A 23,169-nucleotide genomic window follows, 5' to 3' on the forward strand; every position below is an offset into this window, starting at 1 on the left:
GTGGAAAAGGTCATGGTCACATCGATAAAGGCAGAGTCAGAGGTATTCTTGCAAGAATACTCTGTTTGAAATGTTTGATACATGTTTTGATGACAGTACTTTATGAGTTAATGTGATGTAGTTCAGATACATAAAATTGTTTACAGAATGATGAAAACAAATCACGTTGCATGCTTTGAGATAATACAATTTGCTGCATTTATATGAACACCTTACATTTAATCATTAGCAAACACTTTTATCCTAAGCATCTTACAAATGTGGAAAATCTCAGGCAATATATCACATTACTTTTCTACAACATTTGCCGTACCACAATGCCAAGTTTTGATAGTAAACCAGAGTAGTACGCACATGCAGAGGTGTACCTTGGTTGCCTGGTAGCTTGATTACACCTTATTAATTAACTTATTAATCTTAAGACATGAAAGTAAAAATACATGTGCAAAGTAAGTAGGGCAACTAAGTAATTTTCCATACATCACCCGAGGAATGATACTTGCACTCTATTACAATCATGAGCTAAACATCCACTAACTCAGGTCCATCAGTGCCTCTATATTGACTGTTTCAGCAGTGGGATAAATGTAAAATGGGAGCAATTTTACACCAAATGGGCTATGAGCCACGTGTTGGTGAGTGGGTAGTAATTAGAAAATGGATCCACCTAATCAAAGATCAGTAACTGGACCCCAATGTTGTAATTTTGTGCAGAAGAAGATAGGTGGGAGGGGAGAGAACAGGGTGCTAGCTCGGGTTTCCAGAGCCTTGTGTTACACGTGGTGGGGCTGCGGCCACTAAGGTGAGGTGCTGAATGAGACCTTCTCTTGCTGCCCCTCCATAAAACATTCAGCATCCTAGAGCAGCCAATGAGCTCAGTTCATTAGTGGTGCTCAACCTAACTTGAACTGAATTTATTTCATGAAACTCGACCAGACACATGTGCGACATACAGAAGTGAAAAAGAGCGACAAGGAAGAAAAATAGAGGAGAATGTTGTTTAGAGCTGAATCACCCTAGATCTGTCTTCTACTGGTCTAATGGAGTCCATCATGCCAGGGCAAACTGGGCATTGATGGCCTTTCACACTGCTGAAACTTGAACAAATTCTAGGAGGTTAAAGATTCATCTAATCTGAAAACCGGAATGGATACTGAGGTAATTCAAGAATGTTTTGTATACTAGTGCAAATGTCTGAGAGGTGGAGAGAGCTGTTGAAATAATGATGAAAAACTGATGTCTTATGAATTGTCCTCAGGGGGAAAATGCTTATTTACACAGTAAAACGTGTCAATCTGCAGATGTAACATTAAGGAACTATTTCTGCAAGATCAAAGCCATAAAATGTACTTTGTTGATGTAACCTAATGTATTTAGGTTGATTCAGTGATGTTAAAGAATACTTTTGTCTTAATTAAAAACATCTCACTTAGATGTTACCACATGAAATGTGTTTTATTTAAAGTACTTTGTCAGTACTTATACCACAAAATTGTTCCAATAAGATAATGAACAAAACATTTTACTGTAATTTATTGGGTTCAAACATACTCTAAGTAACAAGAGTTTGTGTATTATTTAGATAGATTTTGTTTCAGAAGGAAGTTTTAGGGAACTTTAGTGCAAATGCATCTAAACGGTTGTTATGAATAACAATAAGAGTAAGCAGAAAACTATTTGGTCATTTTTAAGCAAAAGAATAGACACTGATAAAATGTTAACCTAATAAATTTGCTTCATGTGGTAACATTTAAATTAATGTCACTGAATCAACCTGAATAAATTAGTTTACATGAATATCAGGAAATAAATAGCTCCTTTACAGGTTACAATTTTTGACATTAGTTTCAACAAGGCAAATTACAATTACAATTACAATAACAAGTTTTTGTGTCATGAGTGTTGCAGAAAAACATGGGTCAATTGACTAGAGATGAGCTCCACCTCTTTCCGAGGTCTTAAGCCATATTGAGCAAGGGGATCCTGTGACATACTGGAGAGTTTTTGGACAATAGACTGGCCTCTCAGATGATGGTCAGTTTGCCAGGCAGATAGGCTTTCCTTCTCCCTCCAAATCAACCTAATGAATATCAGTCTCACTCCTAATAACACTGACACCAAAGTGGAAATCTAATTCTAATGGAAATTAACTTTTTGTTTCTTTAGTTCAGATATGATTAGTTGATGAAAATATCAGCAGGCTCCACTTGTAGAAAATATCAGCAGGCTCCACTTGTAAAAAATATCAACTGAATCCACTGATGAGAATAAAATAATAGGTATTGAAACCTAGTAAGCTTGTGGCAAAAACAGTAAAAGAAAGAAAGGTAGACTACATAAATAATGAGTTAAGATGAAACATTTTGTCAACATTTACTCATCCAACCACAAACCCATCTGATATTCTTTCTTCTATGGAACATAAAAGATGAAATTTTAAGAATAACCTGGCCACTGTTTTCCTTATAATGAAAGTTTATGAGGACTGAGACAGTCAAGCTTCACATTGACAAAAAGTACATAAATGTGGTCTCTACAACACTGTGTTCCAAGTCTTCTGAAGCCATATGATAACAATTGTATGAGGAACCAAAATGTTAGGAATTTTCTTCACTTCCAGTGAGCTGTTAACCACTGTAAGTCTGCTACCAAATAATTGAGTCAGTAAGTTGAACTCGAGTTTAGTCTGATTTCTGAATGAATCATTAATTCAGATTTTGTTAACTGAATCAATTCACTGATAAGATCAGACACAAAATAATGATTCATTCACAAATCAGACATCGCCTCTTCACTTTTGAAGACGAAAAGAGAGAAAGCTAGCACGGATGCAAGATCAGTGTAACAACTCTAAATTTGTTTTGGTCCAGAATATTCTTCTAAAATGTGCTTATTGTGTTGCATGGAAGAAAGAAAGTCATACAGGTGAAGTTTTGTGACACCTTCCGGCACTCTCTCATATTGTGCGTGTGTGCTGGTTAGAAAAGTGAGAACACACGTTGTGCAAGAGATTTTCCAGTTTTGGTTGAGAATTCTAGGGAAAATATAACATTTCAAACAAGATGCTTATAAATTGTGTTAAATATGTGTTCAGGAGAGTCGGATGTTAAAATTGAGTGTTTGTTATGGGCTATTTTTGAAGGATGAACATGGATTACATTTGTGGAGTTTGACCATGTTTTTCATGCATGCGAGAATTGTCAAATGTCAATTTAGAATTAATCATATCTTGTTTAACGATTTACAGCAGAGGAACAGGGTTGGGAAACACTGTATTAAGGTGATTTATGCTGAAGCAAATGGCTGGGCTATTGCCCTGTTTTTCCTTTGATTTGAACATTAGCCTCTACCGTACTTCAGTTTTCGCTTCATTCTTTTTTGTTTAAAACACAATATGCCCTATCGTTTATTTTTTCCATAAATTAAACAGGCATCAGATAAACTCCCCCAAAATAGTTTTGTGTCCTGTGTGGTTATTTGCAGCCCACAAGCTACACAGGTTTGGAATGTCATGAGGGTGAGTAAATGATTGCAGAATTTTCATTTTTGTGCAAACAATCCCTTTAAAGCTTAAATCATGCTTGATCTTCTAATCAGATGCACAACATGACATACTCTGTGTAAGGAAGAGTGACAGAATGCCATTCACTTGGCATACCCTCTTAGCCCTAGTTGGAAAGCTCTTTACCAGCTGATAGAAAGGACTCAAGTGTGGTGCCAGCTTTTTCTTTCAGAACATTTCCAAGCACTTTCACTTTCATAGTACATCATTGACTAACTGCTAATTCAGTGCATTTTGTTGTCTTAAACAATAACTGTTTAAAATACACAATTACAAGATGCCATTTTTGAAAAATAACCCTCGTGTTCTGTTTGGGGTCTGAGAGATACCAATGAGCTTTTTTTACATTTTACAAAAACCCACATTTTACATTGTACATCAAGTAACAACCCAACACATAACCAAAATTGCTTATTCTACAAAACTGAATAAATCAGCATAGGCTGCATATACAGTACTGCATAGGCCCAACATCATGCACAATTATTTACATGACAGGCTGAACAGGAAAATATCCTTTAGTTTTACAATGTTTTGTATTTTTAGGGTTTTATTTCTGAATGTCTCTTGAATTTCATTGGTTTTACAATAATTCTCAGCCAATAATTCACCACACAAAACACATGGCACAAACCTTATCTAACCTTGTTGCAAGTTAACCTATTTTATACAGTCTTGGTTGCATTTGTATTTACCCTACATATTATTGTTGGTCTTTGCCGGCAAGGACGTTTCACACAATCTGTCCATGTTCAAATCTGATGATCTGCCTAAGTGTGCTAGTTAGTTCCTTTAAGTAACTGATGAATTTCACCTAAAATACTATAAAGTTTAATTGGACGAAGGCTACAGCTTTTGATGTCCACAACTAAAGATATGGGAAAAGTTTGCTACCCATTTTGAAAGTTGAAGCTTATTTATTTTGCTTGTTAATTGCATTTTATCTTTTGCATTTAGCATTGATTTCCCCTGCTGTCAGAACAGGCTTATGACCCAACAGTTCAGGCACACTGTTTTGAAGCAAAAGATTGAGAGACAAAAGCTGTTGTGTATTCCATCTCTTCTTTAGAGGTAAACAGCATCAGTAGCATCAGACAGGAGCTGTAAGTTTTGTTAGTTTTTGTATGTCCTTGACTTTGGCCCATATTGCATCCCATGACAGGAACGGAGAGGAGCCCTGCAATCTAGGACAGAAATAGATTTGCCCTTACATTTTTGAGAACTAAGAAGATAGGGCTAATCCTCACAAAAGGTTGTGCTTTACAGGATACAAGACAATAAATCCATACAATTTCTGTTTCAGGCAGATGTTTCTTGTCACACACGTACACAGACCCCTGCTTTCTTAGCAAACTTTTTTATTAATGACTTCCTGTGGTGGAAGAGGTGAGTGTGATATGAAATTGTTTCCTGTTGCACTTGAAAAAAATCACAGATGCTCTTCACAAAACTGCATGAGATAACACAGTTCCCACCAGGGGTGGAGCTGGGTGAAGCCTGTCCACACCATTGGCCACCCCATTCACAGCCGCACCACTCTGTTCCAGGTGTAACTGTACCCACTCCCCTCTGTTTTTGTATCCATGCCACAACATAACACACGCACCCCCCTTAGCCACCACAGACTGATAGATGGCCCGTGCCCAGCCACCCATGTGAAAAAATCCTGGCACCGCCCCTGGTTCCCACATCAGTACACAGAGAACTGAACTGAAGGTAAGGGCTCACACTTTTTACCATCTTTGTCACATACATTCTTTGTTTATTTATTTATTTTTATACATTTTTTTAAATAAAGAACACAGGTGTTTAGGTCCAAGACAATAGGCCTGTCATAAAAGAGGGCCAGGAAAGTGCAATGGTTTGTGTTAATTAATGTGGAGAATTGTGGAATTGAATTTCTCTTGATGTGAGTCCTGAAAAGAGCGGGTCAGTGCAGCAGGACTGGTGAATTACAGTCCTTTACAAGTGTCTGAGCTATTTTAGGATATTTACAGTTTAGTAGTGGAATGAGAATAGCATGCCATAACAAAAATCACAGAAAGTAGCCACTGTTTTCTTTTTCCTTTTTTTTCACTTTCCAAAATTATTTATTCTTTGTATATATTGTTATTTTTGTTATTCACAAACTCTGTAATAACAACAGGGCAATTGACTACAGTATATTCAAATGTACTGATGCTGTGAGGGAATCATGTTGATGTGACTGCTCTCAAACTGTAAAGAAGGGTAAAGAATGTTAAATAATGGTAATTGCATTGCTAAAACAATGTGTTGTACTGGATATTTGTCCATGTAAGTCAGAAACTTCAAAGAATCCACTGTGAATTTTGTATGTAAATTTACCACTACAAATATTTCTTACACATTTCAACCAAAAAAAAAAAAAAAAAATTCTACAAGTTTACTTAACAAGGATTGTTGTTCATTATCATTGTAAGTGTTAATGTGTATAAGCCATTAGTGACAAATAATGTATATATTTATAGGACACAAAAAATTGGATTTTATCAACACACAAGCCAGACATCCTTCCTGGTTGTCAAAAGAGCAGGGTGGGAACCATTTTCAGTGTTGATTGATGAACGTCCCACTTGATAGACTGTGCAGAAACATTGAAAAACAATTCAGTTTAGATAAAGAAGACTTGGCTCAGAAAGTTTATTGGTTCATGACATATTGTTGACAGGATTTGTTCAAGGGCACATCCAAAATAGTCTGTTACTTCATTATTATTAAGTTCAATCTTCTCCTTGACAAATAATGTACTACTGTGTATGTGTAAACTGTAAAAATCCCATTTGCTTTTTATTCGAATCAATAAAACAGTGATTGCTGATAAATTCATATTCCTTCATTTTTCATTTCTGTGATTAACAGAGTTTAGAGGAGCGTTGCCAGCGGATTCTTCAGGACATGGAGGGCTCTCTCACAGCCCGGGACAGGGTGGGAATTCAGGACTTTGTGCTGTTGGATGCCTACACCAGCGAGACTGCGTTCATGGACAACCTCAGAAAACGCTTCAATGAGAACCTTATATATGTGAGTCCTACACCCACTCGTATGACCTCTTAAGAATAGGCTCATATAATGGCAATGCAATATCCAGTATCAGTGTAACTTTCCTAATTGAGATAGAGAAGAGAATAATGTAGACTCTCAAGCTGAACACAGGTCACTGAACACAGGTAATACATGAAAATATTCTCTATAGTTTTAATTTGACTTGTCGCAGTGACTGGAAACTTTGCTGATGATTCAGATGTGAGGACTATAATAGTTCAGTCTATTTGAGGTCATCAAGGGCAACTTACAAAGAGAAAACTCAGAAACTGCTGAGACGGTCTTTTTGCCCTACAATCTTTCTTTAACTTAAAATGGTTTATAGTTGTTGGCAGATTGTCCCAGAAGAATTATATTTCTATTTAAGGGATAGTTCACCCAAAAATTAAAATTCCTTTCAATTCAACATTTACTCACTCTCTTTTTTTTTTTCAAAACCTGTATGAATTTCTTCTTCCATGGAACACAAAAGGTGGATTAGTTTTTTTTTACATTTCTGAAATGTGCATGTTATTTTCTTTCTGCTTTCAATTAGACCTACATTGGCACCCTACTGGTATCAGTTAATCCATATAAGGAGTTGGGTATCTATACCAAGAAACAAATGGACATTTACATGGGAGTCAACTTTTTTGAGCTGCCTCCTCATATGTAAGTTTGCCTATGTACACAGAGAAATGCCATGCACTTTTTTATTGTTAGAATTGACTTCCTTCATTTTCTTATTTGTGTTTTACTTTAAAAGATCATTTAAGATATGAAGACAGTGTTTATTTTAAATGTGCTCGTTAAAGTATTATTATTATTATTTGCCCTCTCAGATTTGCACTTGCTGATAATGTTTACCGGACCATGATTAGTGAAACAAACAACCACTTCATCCTTATCTCTGGTGAAAGCGGCTCAGGCAAGACTGAGGCCTCTAAGAAAGTACTGCAGTTCTATGCAGAGAGCTGCCCCAGCACTAGACAACTAGACAACGTGAGAGATCGTCTCCTTCTTTCCAATCCGGTTCTGGAGGTCAGAATTCAAGGTTTTTTATTCGAAAATAAATAAAAATTTTTAAAAGGATAGTTCACCCAAAAATGCAAATTCTGTCATCATTAACCAACTTCATATTGTTCCAAACATCTTCTTCCATGAAACAACTGAGGAGAAATTTTACAGAATGTCAATGATTCTCTTTTTTCCCTACAATGAAAGGAAATGGTGACTGAGGTTGTCAGTCACTATCATTTGCCTAACATATCATTTTGTATTTCATGAAAGAAAGACATGAGGGTGAGTAAATAATGAAAAAATGTCATTTTTGGTGAACTATCCCTTTAAAATTAATGCATAATGTACTGTAATAGAAGACATTGATGTTTTAACCTCTCATTTGTTCAGGCTTTTGGAAACGCCAAAACCCTGAAAAATGACAACTCAAGTCGTTTCGGAAAATATATGGACATACAGTTTGACTATCAGGTAAAGTCAGATTCAGATAGACGTTGAAATATTGAAAGTTTTCTTTTTACATGTAATCATATGCAACTTCTTTCAGGGAGCTGCAATTGGTGGCCACATCTTAGACTATTTACTCGAGAAGTCAAGAGTAGTCCACCAAAATCATGGAGAGAGGAACTTCCACATCTTTTATCAGTTGGTTGATGGAGGGGACGATGAGCTTCTTCGCTGGCTTGGGTTGGAGCGAAACTGTCAAAATTATCGCTATCTGATTCAGGTAAAAAATGCAAATATTACTTTAAAGGCTTTAATATTACTGTAAATTACATTTCCCAAAAGTTTTGTTGTTTAATATCTACTTTCTCAACAGGGCGAATGTGCCAAAGTGAGTTCCATCAATGACAAGAGTAACTGGAAAACGGTGCAGAAAGCTCTTTCCATCACTGAATTTAGTGAGAAGGATATAGAGGTAAGTTGTGCAAAGAGTAATTTAATTGGTCTGTCTGAATCCAGTACTGTACATCAACTAGAACATGTGTCACAATGAGTTATTATAAAATGACTGGCCAATTAACCTATTTAAGGCTTCAACTACAAGGATTGAGATTGAAGAGCTTGCTAGCAAATTAGAGAAAACTTACTAGGGCTATGTACTTGATATATTGTATACTTTTGTCTGAGATAGATTAAAAACCTAGATGAGGGACTCATTTACATGGGGCAAGCCTGTTTAATGAGTAAAGACTTAAGATAACTTACATTGTATCAATTGGCTAATGAAATGGTATACTCAATATGGTCAAAGACAGCCACTAATGCAGTCCAAAACACTGAGGGCTAGTTTTAGCAAGAACACATAAAGAGAAGTCATTGTTTAATGCTTGTGTTCCTATATTGGGTCCTTTTTCAGAACCTGTTTGCGATCATTGCCAGTGTCCTTCATCTTGGCAATGTTCATTTTGAGGCCAGTACCATGGGTTATGCCACAATAAACAGCAGAGCGGAAATACACTGGTTGTCAAAGGTATGGTCCAATGTCACTGCTGAATAATTGTACGAAAATAAGTTTAAGGGTATAAACGTAAAGGGATAGTTCACCCAAAAATTTAAATTTTCTCATCATTTACTCACCCTCATGCCATCCTAGATGTGTATGACTTTCTATCTTCTGCAGAACTCAAACAAAGAGGTTTAGAAGAATATGTCAGCTCTGTAGGTCCATAAAATGCAAGTGAATGATGACCAGAACGCAGAAGGTTCAAAAAGCGACATAAAGGCAGCATAAAGTAATCCATATATGACTCAAGTAAGAGAATACTTAAATATTGATCTGCTTCTCACACTCACCTATCATATTACTTCAGAAGACATAGATCTAACCACTGGAGTTTTATGGATTACCTTTATCCTGACTTTATGTCCATTTTTGACATTCTACATTCTGGTCACCATTCACTTGCATTGTATGGACCTACAGAGCTGAAACATTAATCTAAAAATCTTAATTTCTGTTCTGCAGAAGAAAGAAATTCATACACATCTGGGATGGCATGAGGGTGTGTAAATTATGAGAGAATGTTCATTTTTGGATGAACTATCACTTTAAGTGCAGATGTGTTGTTTGTTACTAAGTTTCATTTCTTTTTTATCAGTTATTGGGCATCCCTTCAAACATGTTACAAGAGGGTTTAACTCACAGGAAGATTGAAGCCAAAGCAGAGGAGGTGAGGCTTAATATTACTTTCAGTTTGCTTTTTAGTATTTACCTTCTTGCCAAAAACTCACACACTTTAAAGCTTCTATCTATGAAAAGTAAATGCAAAATTCACCATGGCCCAAATACCAGTGTATTCCTTTACATACAAATACTTGATAAATAAATGACCTATTGTTATTACTGTAACTGTTACATATTGTATAATTTCCATGACATGTCGTTCTGGTTATTATTTCCAAACAAAGTTGTTATGAACAATTAGTACTATGTTGTAAAGGAATGACAAAGGAAAACCATTTAAACAATCATTGAGAGTTGGAATATTTAACGTCTCAAATATTTTTGTGATTCAGAAATACATGATTGTCTGGTATTAACCATTTTCAGGTTCTAAGCCCCTTCACTGTTGAACATGCAAAATTTGCCAGGGATGCTCTAGCCAAGGCCATCTATGGCCGCACATTCACATGGCTTGTTAATAAGATTAATGAATCACTGGTAAACAAGGTGTGTATGGTAACATGGAATTAATAAATACTGCTTTTTATAGTGGTTTATAAAAATACATCAGTTAGTTTAGCAGATTATCAGTCTATTAAAACTTTCAATGCAGGATTCAACCAGAAAGACGGTGATTGGACTGCTTGACATCTATGGATTTGAAGTATTTGATGTGAACAGGTGACACTAAAGCATTACACACATAATTTGATCTGCATAATTTGAATTTGAGAAAAACTTTTTAAAGGGGGTAGTTTTCAAAACCAATTAGTCACCATTTCAACATTAAAGTGTCAGAAAAGCCCTCTAGACACATCTTAACAAATAAATGGGCCATCTCATTTATGTAGAAACACACTACACCCATGGCATTTGCTCTATTTCCTTGTATTTGTAAAATATTCAGTAGTTAGATGGAAGGACGGACAGACAGACAGACAGACAGACAGATAGATAGATAGATAGATAGATAGATAGATAGATAGAAAGATGATAGATAGATAGATAGATAGATAGATAGATAGATAGATAGATAGATAGATAGATAGATAGAAAGATGATAGACAGATAGATAGATAGATAGATAGATAGATAGATAGATAGATAGATAGATAGATAGATAGATAGATAGAAAGATGATAGATAGATAGATAGATAGATAGATAGATAGATAGATAGATAGATAGATAGATAGATAGATAGATAGATAGATAGATAGATAGATAGATAGATAGATAGGGTATGAATAGTCTGTCTCTTGATTTTTATTATGTGTATGATTTTGTCGTTACTGGTGCTTTTCTCCACAGTTTTGAACAGTTCTGCATAAACTACTGCAATGAAAAGCTTCAGCAGCTTTTCATTCAGCTCACCCTCAAATCAGAGCAGGAGGAGTATGAGATGGAGGGAATTGAGGTGAGTTAAAACAATGCAACATAAAACATTTGTTTAAAGTACATTTCATGGCAGTCAGAATCTAGTCTATGTATATGGCCATGTGTAGTTCTAAATGTTCCTAAAATCTTTAAATACCCAGACTAATCATAATAACTTTTTCATTCAAATATACTTGAACTTTATATTGTCTCCATGGAGCATTTTCACTGGTGACATTGTGTAATATCATATTATTTACCTCTCTTAAATAGTGCTAAATAAGTACTCAACCAGTGACACGTAAGATCTCACCTGTTGGCTTTCCATATTTTCATTTATAATTTGCCATGTTGAACTATTTCAGTGGGAGGCGGTGCCATACTTCAACAACAAGATCATCTGTGACCTGGTGGAGGAGAAACATAGAGGCATCATATCAATACTGGTGAGAAGCAGACTGACATACGCATTAAGTTCAAGAGCCTGGTGAATAAAAAACAGTTTTTATGATGACATGTATCCCACAATTAAAGGACGAAGAATGCCTGCGTCCTGGAGAGGCCACAGATTTTACATTTCTGGTGAAACTGGAGGAGAAGATGTGTGGTCATCCCCATATTGTCACGTGAGTAATAAGTACTGTATAACCTTTTTAATTCCACTATAAAATTATTAAATTTTTTTATTTGAATGCTATTACAGTTCGAATCATTTAATAACTAAAAATAAAATATTCAAAACTAATATTCAATGTATAGATTACAATCAAACTAGAATTGAACTGTGGCAAACTAGAATTTGTAATGTAATAAGAAAAGATCAATAGTTAAGGGCAGGAATCATTTTGAAATGCATTGTATTTATTATATTAAACACATTCAGTGTATTTCAAATTCTGCAGGCACAAATTGGCTGACCAAAAAACACGCAAGACCTTGGAGCGAGGGGATTTTCGTCTTCTACACTATGCTGGAGAGGTCACTTACTCTGTCATTGGTTAGTTATACATTACAAATGGTTTTAAGATAAATATTAAGACTTTACAAACATTTCCTTATCTTGTCCTGTATGATTTCCTCACATCAGGATTTCTTGACAAAAATAATGATCTGCTGTACAGAAACATTAAAGAGGCAAGTACCAATGTCTCACAACAGCATGCATTCTTTTTTTGGCCAGTCATTTCCTAGACTGATACATAAATACATGAATGTAAAAAAATATTTGTTATTGCTGAAGGTTATGCGGCAATCTAAGAACACCATTATCCAGCACTGCTTTCCTGCTATAGAACCCGATGGCAAGAAAAGACCTGAGACGGTATAGTAAAACACATTAAAAATGACAATTCATAACAGCTTGATCTACAAATCTGTAGACTATTTGAGTAGTTCTAATTGAAAACCTCAATTATGAGTCACTAATAATGAGTCACTCATTATTCTCAATATGATCAAAGATGAGATTTATGACATTATTTCCTGCTTTAGCTGTATTAAAACTATTCCAGCATTTTAATATACAGAACAGACATTACAGAAATTGTGGACTTCATAGTGACCCGGGACATTTTGACAAGGCTTTTGTTTACAGGTGGCCACCCAGTTTAAAAGCAGCCTTGCAGGCCTCACTGAAATCCTCATGTCCAAGGAGCCATGGTATGTACGGTGCCTGAAACCCAATCATTGCAAGCAGCCAGGTGAGCCTTTCACTTCACACCTTTGGTTAGTGGTTTTGTCTGCTGAATCTTTAACAAAACAGTGCCAGTGACCTCTCCCTCACTCATCTTACCGCAGGTCACTTCGATGATGTCATGGTGAGACATCAAGTCAAGTACCTGGGGTTAATGGAGCACCTGAGAGTCCGACGTGCTGGATTTGCTTATAGGAGAAGATACGAAGTCTTTCTGAAAAGGTGTTTGTGATGGTTTTGTGTTCCACAAAATGTCAACTCAAATGCGAAAGGAATGTTTGCCATATGCATATTGGTGATGATGTCCCATTATTGCTGCCTATTAAAGAAACCCCCATGAAATCAAAATTAAAGTTTTGTGGCTTGTAGTCCATGTAAGTTAGCTTTGAATCTTTCAATATGCTAGTTAGCATACTCTTAAAGTTGATAAAATGTACTTTTATGATGATTAATTTAGCTCTACACAGATTTTTGTCAAATCATATGTTCTCTAGAATGAGAATGGTCCTTCCTCTAATACCTCATGCTACCAACTAGCAAGTAGCAAATTATGGTTCATGCTGTGGCACAACTAAAGTCTATTGGCTATTTAAACAAAATAAACAAGCCCTTCAGTACGTATCATCCAAACATCCTCTTTCAATAGAAAACATGTCAGCACAGGAAATAACACTTCACTTGACAAGCAATGTCATGGGGCCTGTAAGGTAGCTTTTCAAATGCTAGTGAAGAATTTGACAACATAGTGACTTTTTTACCCCTATTCTGTGTTGATCATTGTATCAGGCAATTGTATTCATTCTCACTTCTCACCTCTGGGCAAGTACTTGACAAATGTCCATGTTGATCTTTGCAGATATAAGGCTCTATGTCCGGACACATGGCCACACTGGAAGGGAACACCAGCAGAGGGAGTTCAGCGGCTAATCAAACATCTTGGCTACAAACCAAACGAGTACAAGATGGGAAGGTACAAACTATAGGCCTATTGCTATGATACAATTTGCTCTTCCTTCAGTACCAGAAAAGATCAGCTGCCCCTGATGTTTACTGAAATAAACAGCATTTTTTCATTTTCCCCTAATTTTTGAAGGACCAAAATCTTCATTCGCCATCCCAGGACTCTTTTTGCCACTGAGGATGCATTTGAAGTCTGCAAGCATGAACTGGGTAACTAAGGCATTGTCCGGTTGATATGATAATATGTAACCAGAGTTGTGTTTAACATCTGATCTGACTAAAGAAAGCTGAGATCTCCTTAGTTCACCCAAAAATGGAAATTCTCTCATCATTTACTCTTATGCCATTTGAAAAGTTTATAACTTTGTTTCTTCTGCTGAACACAAACAAAGATTTTTAGAAGAATATCTCTGCTCTGTTGTGAATGGTGGCCAGAAATGTGAAGGTCCAAATTGGACATAAAGCAGCCTAAAACTAATCCATATGACTCCAGTACTTAAATTCAAAAATATTATAGGTGTGGGTGAGAAAGTGATCAATATTTAAGTCCTTTTTAATATTAATTCTCCTCCCTGCCTAGTAGGTGGCGATATGCACAAAGAATGTGAATCATCAAAAACAAACGAAGAAGTAAAAGGACTTCTCTTTCTCACCCACACCTATCATATCGCTTTTGAAAACATGGATTTAACCACTGGAGTTTTATGGATTACTTTTATGCTGACTTGATAGCGTTTTGGACCTTCAAAGTTCTGGACACCATTCACTTGTACTGAATGGACCTACAGAGCTGAGATATTCTTCAAATCTTTGTTTGTGTTCTGCTGAAGAAAGAAAGTTATACACTTTTGGGATGCCATGAGGGTGAGTAAATGATGAGAGACTTTTCATTTTTAGGTGAACTATCCCTTTAAGTATCTTTTAAAGCAGCAATGCCTATTTAGACCTGACATTATGCCATTGTTTGCCTCTCTAATGTATAATTGGTAGTCTGTGTCTCCACATCTCTGCAATTAATTTTATCTAAAATTATTCTGTTACAGCCACAAGAATTCAGGCAAAATACAAAGGCTATAGGGTGAAAGTAGGCTACCTGAGGCAAAAAGAAGCAGGTATCAAACCTTTCTGGCCTGGAACAGTTTGTAAAGTTGTTGAGAAAAACACTACATCACTCTAAGTTCATTTTTAACAGCTACCAAGATTGAGACATGTTGGCGGGGCCTTCAAGCTAGAAAAGAGAGGGAAAGAAGAGCCTGGGCTGTGAAAGTCATCAAGAAGTAAGAAATAATGTCAAATCCCTCACTGTAAAAGATATTCATTTTCATACATAAACAAAATTAAGATGTTTGTACAGACACAAAACAGGTCTAAAATCTGAATACATGAGAAAAAAGTTACAACACTGACCAGTGAACAAATAACTGGTCAAAGCAGTCTTGCTTAGTCATTCAATCAAGTTGCTTTTAATTATTTGCTTATTTGAAAGGGAAAAGGTTATATCTATGTCAAGCATACGATATTAGGTCAGCCTGGTCTCATGAACATTACATGACCATGGCAAAATTTTTTGGAAAACATAATTACTTGCTTCTTTATATGTTTCACTGCAGTTTCCCAGTGAAATGCCAAAGATAAATAATCAGACAAGGTTTTTAAAGGGATAGTTCATCCAAAAATGTAAATTCACATCATGTGATTTTTAGAAATACAAAGGTCTGATCGCCATTCACTCTGTAGGTCCATTCAATGCAAGTGAGCAAATGAGCAAATGAGCGGTGAATAAAACAGGTATCCTTAACCTAAACCAACACCTACACCTAACCGATATTATCCTCAAATCAAAAGCGACGTGAAAAGCACATTGTCAGAAGAAAACACATTATTTGGTGTGCTTCTATGTTGTCTCACATGTTAGCTTGTGTGCTTGGATACGCACAAACTGCAGTCTTCCAAGCCTAAATTCCAACACTCTATCAGGTGAGCTACACAGACACTATTAGAGTAAGAATGTAAATGTAGGTCGGTTTGTAATACAAACGTAATAAAGTTTCGTTTTTGAAATGCTGTATTAGTGTAAAAGGGTTTCAATGTCAGAACATAGCAGTGTGTGAATAATATAGCAAAAAGTAAGTGTTTATGAAGTCACAATCAGCCATTGTAATCATTATTTGTGTGAAAGTGAATAAAACGCACAGTTGATGTAGTGCCTCAGGTGTTAATTTCATCCAGAAACTGCTGTGAAACATAGAACACCGCAGATAAAAGTCTGTTTGCAAAAATGTAGTTATAGTAGCATTCATTCTGTGAGACTAGAGCTGATTTTCCACCATCGGGCTGAATGTTTCTGAGCATGGTACAAAATGATACATTGATACAATGATACAGTAGCATTTCCCCTTGAGCACGGTTGGTACGGCACGATTAGGCTCCTATACCTATACCATTTCCGGCCCGGATTTCTCACAGGGTTAACTAACTGGCTTGAGTATGTGGTGCCTTGTTTATTGTATCTTAATTATTGTATTATACTGGTTTAAAATTGTAGCCAACATTTATTTTCTACGCCTTTTTCGTCAGGGAAGTGGATTAAAAGTTCATTTATTTTAAACTCAAAAATACATCAATAACATCTCAAAAACTATTTTAATATAATACTTACATTCTATTTTGACAATGATGATGATGATGTTTTTAATGATGTTGATGAAGTTTTTAAACTACTGTAAACAAATACAGGAGACTCAATCATCAATTTGTATGAATATACAGTAGATAATTAAGTTTAATGGAGTTGATCAAAGGGCTGGGAGGAGCTTGCTCATCTAGTCTGCCAATTAACCCACAAGATATATAAATCCCAAAGTATACTTCTATACAGGATGTGTGACGCAATTCTCATCAACAGCAGAGTACTCGAGCACTGAACACGTGAAGTCCAATTTTTCAAACCGCGCATCTTAGAACGCGCAGAAATATGGAAATATTTGCACTAATTAGTGTGTCCAAATTGTGGCAACATTCACGTTTGAGCCATTGTTGTCATGAAGATGGGCTAGAAGATGTAAAAGCCGGTAAACAACAGGAGATGAAGGTAAAAACGTCAACAGTGGATGTTTATATCAAGAACAAGTGTGTGAGGAGGGCATAATGATACCTACAAGTGTATCCCTCGAGTCTGAAGGACTATAAAGACATATAAATATGGGTCTAAACTCCTAAAGAGAAATATTCAGGTGTCTCGTACGGTCATAGCGTGCATGCGCCAACCACCTGTGTATGCACGCTCAGTCAGATGAAGTATGCTACTTTGACAGGCACGCAATGTACACAGACGCTGAGCATTTGCGTCAACATCTAAATATACTTTGGGTTTAAGATTGAGCTTACATCAATCTAGCTATAGTTCTTTCTGGCATCCCTCCACCTCCCCATCTCCATCCTCACTCTTTTAAGAATTCCTGTTATATAGCTTCCTCCATAGCCTATTAACTAGTCCATAAGGGAGACAAATAGCTAATTATAGTCGGGCCTCATCCTTAAACCCCAGCAAGCCAGATATGTTAACCATTAAACACGCAAAGATTATATGGGCAGGTAAACGTGTGAATATAGTCCTAATAAAAATTGTAATGAGGTTTTAACTGTAAGAGCAATTGTTTTCCATTCTTGTAGGTTTATTAAGGGCTTCATGAACAGAAATCAGCCTGTGAGCATGGACAACTCTGAATATCTGGCCTTTGTCCGACAGAGCTACCTCACTCGACTCAAAGAGTATCTGCCAAAATCAGTTTTAGACAAAACCACCTGGCTGACTGCTCCACCCATAATGCAAGAGGTAGTCCATGCATTTCCAGACTTGTTAACATTGAACCGCTACTCTATAAAACATTCATGTGTTTTTATACGCTAAGATTGACATTACTTCACTTCATTGAAATTATTCTATAGGCCTCGGTGCTGTTGCGAAAGTTGAACACACGTCTGCTTGTACGGAAGTGTGTTCAAGGGATCAGTGCACAGCGGAAGGCACAGGTACCACTGTCATTGTCACCTCTCAGTAATTTGAACTCTTATCATACTTTTATTGTGAGGTGCTTTCCATTTAATTTTCAGATGCAAATCAAAGCACTGACCAGTGACCTATTCAAAGGCAGAAAAGAGAACTACCCTCAGAGTGTATGCCAACCCTTTGCTGACACCAGGATAAGTAAGTGTGTTTGAGATAAAACTGCCTCTTTTCTTTAGACTTTAAAGCTTTTTCTTCAGGTTTATGTAAATTCAAATGTCAGGCTATTTCTTATGAATATCATAAATATGTTTTGTTTATGTTTTCTTTAGGTGAACAGGATATCAACATCAAAGTCTTGCAGCTGATTTGTCCTGAGGGCATTAAGGCATGTGGTACTAAGACAAATTCAATCTCTGTTAAGATTAAAAGGGGCCTGCAGTAATTATTCCCACTGTTGTTAAACAATTGGAACATCAATAATGAAAAGATATTGGTCTTGGTTGACTATATCTACTACACTGCTGCCACTGCTGCAGAGCAAGTACTACTGCTAGAAAATACACAGATATACTGAGTAAAGCATGTGGACATTCTGCTGCTGCACAATTAGACAAAATGCAAGACTTAATGCATTGAGCATTTATGAAAGGCTCGAGCACAATTAGACATACATGTACCTACAATCCCCATGTAACAGATCTAGACAGGTGAAACCTGCTTATCTGCAAAACTGAATTTAAATGTTAGACAAAGAGACAGTACACAAGTTTATTGGCTACATGATTACCCTTCAAATGACCTATCGACATTTGAGCTGAATGGCTTCACATATCACATGGGAGCATGTCGATTGGCAAACAGATAATAAGTTCAAAGAACCTTTAATGCCTGAACTTTAGTCATTCCATGTTTTTGACCTCTGATAAAGGAATATGTTTTTATTTCTAGGGATGTGCACATACACATTTTTTTTTTGGAGAAGGTGTTATTTTCTGTTCTTGATGGTAATGATACCTGTTTTACTTTTTATTTTTTCTGAATTCCATATTAACAGTTTATTTAATTTTCATCATGATACATTAATACATAATGAATAAATACATTAATTAAAACTTGAATCAAATGAAAACAGAACAATTCGTTTTCAATACAACATTGTATTATTTATTTATAAATTAAGTGTTTTTATACAGAAACTCATAGCATAATCTAAAATACAACATTAGATTTATTTTTGTCAAATAAAGTACTGCATGACAGAGCATCAAAGACATGAGATATTTCATAAATATAATACAGTTACTACTGATTTATTATTAGTAGTAGTAGAATCCCCATTTAAATTGGGATTTTATTTTGGTGGAAGCTTTTATTTTGAAGTGTTTCTGTGTTGTTTTGATAGAAGCTGCTCACTTCTGGAAAATGAGGAGCCTATGTGAGCCAATCTGATCATAATACCACAAAAGACTTATTTAATTAAATAAATATGTAGTCTGCATATATAAAAGGTAAATCTCTTAAAGGTATAAGCACAACACTGGCTCCATATATTCACAAGCAGTTAGCAGTCAGTTAGGATCACTACTTTTTTTTTTTTAAGAATGTGAAATGTCAGAATAATAGTAGACAGAATTATTTATTTCAGCCTTTATTTCTTTCATCACATTGCCAGTGGGTAAGAAGTTTACATACACTTTGTTAGTATTTGGTAGCATTGCCTTTAAATTGTTTAACTTTGGTCAAACATTTTGGGTAGCCTTCCTCATGCGTCCTATTCTTCCAGATAGAACTGTTGTTATTGAGTCAGGTTTTTAGGCCTCCTTGCTCACATGTTTTTCAGTTCTGCCCACAAATTTTCTATCGGATTGAGGTCAGGGCTTTGTGATAGCCACTCCAATACCTTGACATTGTTGTCCTTAAGCCATATTGCCCCAACTTTGGAGGTCACTGTCCATTTGGAAGACCAATTTGTGACTGAGCTTTAACTTCTTGGCTGATGTCTTGAGATGTTGCTTCAATATGTCCACGTAATTTTCTTTTCTCATGATGCCAACTACTTTGTGAAGGTCACCAGTCCCTCCTGCAGCAAAGCACCCCCACAATATGATGCTGCCACCCTCAGATTCATAGCTGGGATGGTGTTCTTCGGCTTGTAAGCCTCACCCTTTTTTCTCCAAACATAACGATGGTCATTATGGCCAAACAATTAAATTATTGTTTCATCAGACCAGAGTAAATTTCTCCAAAAAGTAAGATCTTTGTAAGTGGCTTCTTCCTTGTAAGCAGCTTTTCAGGTTATGTTGATATAGAACTCGTTTTACTGTGGATATAGATACTTGACTACCTGTTTCCTCGAGCATCTTCACAAGGTCCTTTGCTGTTGTTCTGGAATTTATTTGCACTTTTCACACCAAACTATGCTCATCTCTATGAGACTGAATACATCTCCTTCTTGAGCAGTATGATGTCTGTGTGGTCCCATGGTGTTTATACTTTCATACTATTGTTTGTACAGATGAATGTGGTACCTTCAAGCATTTGTAAATTGCTCCCAAGGATGAACCAGAGGTCTTGGCTGATTTATTTTGATTTTCCCATGATGTCAAGCAAAGAGGCACTAAGTTTAAAGGTTGGCCTTAAGATACACCACACGTACACCTCCAATTGACTCCACTTAGCCAATAACCAGAATTGCATAAAGGTTTGATATAATTTTCAGTAATTTTCCAAGCTGCTTAAAGGCACATTTAACTTAGTGAATGTAAACTTCTGACCCACTGGAATTGTGAAACAGTGATACAATCTATCTGTAAACAATTGTTGGAAATGCACAATTTAGATGTACTAAACGACTTGCCAAAACTATAGTGTGTTAATATGAAATCTGTGGAGTGGTTAAAAAATTGGTTTTAATGACTTTAACCTGAGTGTATGTACATTTCTGACTTCAACTGTGACCCAGTTCCGATACCAGTATCAGTATCGAGACATCCCTATCTATTACCATACTTGTTTAATTGTTGGATTTTTAGTTCTGTCATAGCTCAGATTGCAAATTTTCAGCAAATGTAGTACTCAAAATTAAAATTAAACTGTTCAAAATGTTACAGTAAGATTGATGCTTAGATTGTGGGAAACTTATTCTGATATCTGCCGTTGTACAGTACAGTGTTCCAGTGATTAAGTATGACAGGAATGGCTTTCAGCCACGCTTCAGGCAGCTGATCTTCACTCAAGCTGCTGCATATCTGGTGGAGGAAGCCAAAATCAAACAGAGGGTGAATTACAGCTCACTAAAAGGTGATATTTAAAAGTCTGCAATTCTGTGACATTTTCCATCTAATCAGATTGCAGATGCAAATTTTTTAATAATTAATTACATTACATTAAATACATGCTTATATGTTGAAATGTTGAATATAAGTGTAACTGCTACAGATAATCATAGAAGTTTTTATTAAAATGATTTACTTAATTTTAATCTAGCAACAAACTGGCCCCATTACTAAGTTAGCCAATGTTAGATCCACTTCCATACCTGACCATACTACTGTATAACTTTGTTTACTTAAGTAACATGTAAATAAGCAATATTTTTTACAGGGGTGTCCGTCAGCAATTTAAGTGACAACTTCCTAATACTACATGTCACATGTGATGACACAAAGCAAAAAGTATGTGAACAAATGTCTTTGTCAGGTAGTATTTGTATTTGTATTAATAAATTGAAAACTTACACTTATATACATAAATACAAAGATGCCTATTTTGATCCTATGTGTGAATGCCTTGTTGTTTGAATATATTTGATTGTGCTAATTTTCTATTTTTAGGGGGACCTAGTCCTGCAGTGCAACTACCTTTTTGAGGCATTGACCAAAATGTGTGTTGTGACAGAACACCACAGTCTTGTCAAAGTTGTCCAAGGGAGGTGAGATATACTTTTACATTATCTACCTTAGGGATGCTCAGTGCTGCTCATAGAGATCTACTACTTCTGCAGTTTAGATCCATCTCTAAAGTAGAACAAGATCAGCACAGCTTATCATCTATTGTGGAGTTTGTTGATTATGTTTAACAAGAATACCTTATATTTGTCTTAATTGTTGTCATTTTGTAGTGTGAGGTTTGACATCCAGCCAGGCAAAGAGGGGTTTGTTGATTTTAAGAGCAGCAGTGAATACATGGTCTACAGAGCCAAGAATGGACACTTGATGGTGGTGGGTTCACTGAATGCAATACATACAATGTAGATAGAATAGAATCATAATGTGCAATCCTATAATTTGTGAATAATCACCAACAATTACATTTATATTATTTGTCTTAAAAAATAACTGTGTAAATGGATTTACAATTTTCTCTTGCAGGAATCAGCACGGACAAAATCTCGATGACATTGGAATTCAGGGTTAAATTTAACAATCCTCTCCAGACTCAACCATGGCCCATTTAATACACTTCAGTCAGGTTTAGTGGAGCTACACAATTTTTTATGATACTCCTAGATGAACATACACTGAGTATTAAATTTGAATCCATTCTCCATTGCACCAACAAGTCATTATATATCACTATAATATATTCATCAAGAGGAAAGGGAAACAACCCCAACTGGGGAGTTAAAACAACTTTTTTATTATTATTAATATTATTATTATTATTATTATATATTTTTTTATAATGTCTAATGAATTTACATATTTATTTGATATATACTGTATTTTCTGTTTATTTTATAAGTACATGTTTTGTTTTAAGTGTCCAGCATCTAATCAAAACATTTAAATTCTTATCAAATGAACTGCAAATTCCTGATGAACAGATTATTTTACATAATAAAAAAATGCTTTAAAACACAAAGCAAATGAGATGCTTGTTAAAAATGTAATAAAAACGCATGTGTGCATCAGCTCTTAAAAAGATAAACCCAAAAACCATTGAAACATGTCAGTTTTGTTGGTGCACAATGTTCTCTCTCTCATTGATGCCAAAACCTGATTTCATATGGCATGCCATCTTCTGCCTTGCACTGACTGATATAGATATATATATGCTGAAGCTGGCAACATATGCCCAGAAAACAGTTTATGGACAACATTGCTGTTTGAAATAAATAAATAAATTGCACATATCATGCATGTAATCTGCTTATAGATCTTATAACCTTCCTTTACAATTAGTTGATGTCCTGTATGATATCTGTGACAAATATTTTACAGTGTAGCTCTGTGGTGATAAAATGCAGTAAACATTAGGTTCTGAAAAACACTATTCATATAATCAAGATGTTTTGAAATTGAATAATTTGAAATGCTTATGTAATGTAGTTTTTTTTTT

The 23,169-nt window shown here is 35.7% G+C and overlaps 1 protein-coding gene across 2 annotated transcripts; it reads left to right on the forward strand.

The window, feature by feature from the left end:
- The first annotated feature begins 870 nt into the window (after positions 1–870).
- Positions 871–22,500, forward strand: myo1hb (myosin IHb). Of its 2 annotated transcripts, XM_052124762.1 has the most exons (32): positions 871–1,158; positions 6,443–6,604; positions 7,161–7,276; positions 7,447–7,645; positions 8,015–8,095; positions 8,172–8,351; positions 8,445–8,543; positions 8,985–9,098; positions 9,727–9,798; positions 10,179–10,298; positions 10,405–10,472; positions 11,102–11,207; positions 11,533–11,613; positions 11,702–11,793; positions 12,070–12,164; positions 12,255–12,301; positions 12,408–12,488; positions 12,762–12,867; positions 12,965–13,082; positions 13,717–13,830; positions 13,954–14,030; positions 14,864–14,932; positions 15,013–15,097; positions 17,493–17,655; positions 17,769–17,852; positions 17,934–18,027; positions 18,159–18,214; positions 20,994–21,129; positions 21,433–21,503; positions 21,663–21,760; positions 21,950–22,049; positions 22,200–22,500. In XM_052124762.1, exons 1-32 carry the CDS (start codon positions 1,147–1,149, stop codon positions 22,224–22,226), a joined length of 3,123 nt encoding a protein of 1,040 aa, XP_051980722.1. In that variant the 5' UTR covers positions 871–1,146; the 3' UTR covers positions 22,227–22,500. The 2 variants fall into 2 exon arrangements, with proteins under 2 accessions (XP_051980722.1, XP_051980728.1); XM_052124768.1 differs by lacking the exons at positions 18,159–18,214; positions 20,994–21,129; positions 21,433–21,503; ... (1 more) ...; positions 21,950–22,049; positions 22,200–22,500 and having other exon boundaries at positions 17,947–18,029.
- The last annotated feature ends 669 nt before the right edge of the window (positions 22,501–23,169 follow it).

This window comes from Xyrauchen texanus, chromosome 4 (genome assembly GCF_025860055.1).
Source record: "Xyrauchen texanus isolate HMW12.3.18 chromosome 4, RBS_HiC_50CHRs, whole genome shotgun sequence".
Taxonomy (NCBI): domain Eukaryota; kingdom Metazoa; phylum Chordata; class Actinopteri; order Cypriniformes; family Catostomidae; genus Xyrauchen; species Xyrauchen texanus.

Excerpts from the sequence above, each read along its gene's own strand:
- myo1hb (XM_052124762.1), top strand. Across the intron at positions 7,277-7,446 it reads TTTGAGCTGCCTCCTCATAT|ATTTGCACTTGCTGATAATG; the intron begins GTAAGTTTGCCT and ends TTGCCCTCTCAG. Across the intron at positions 17,656-17,768 it reads CTCCACCCATAATGCAAGAG|GCCTCGGTGCTGTTGCGAAA; the intron begins GTAGTCCATGCA and ends ATTATTCTATAG.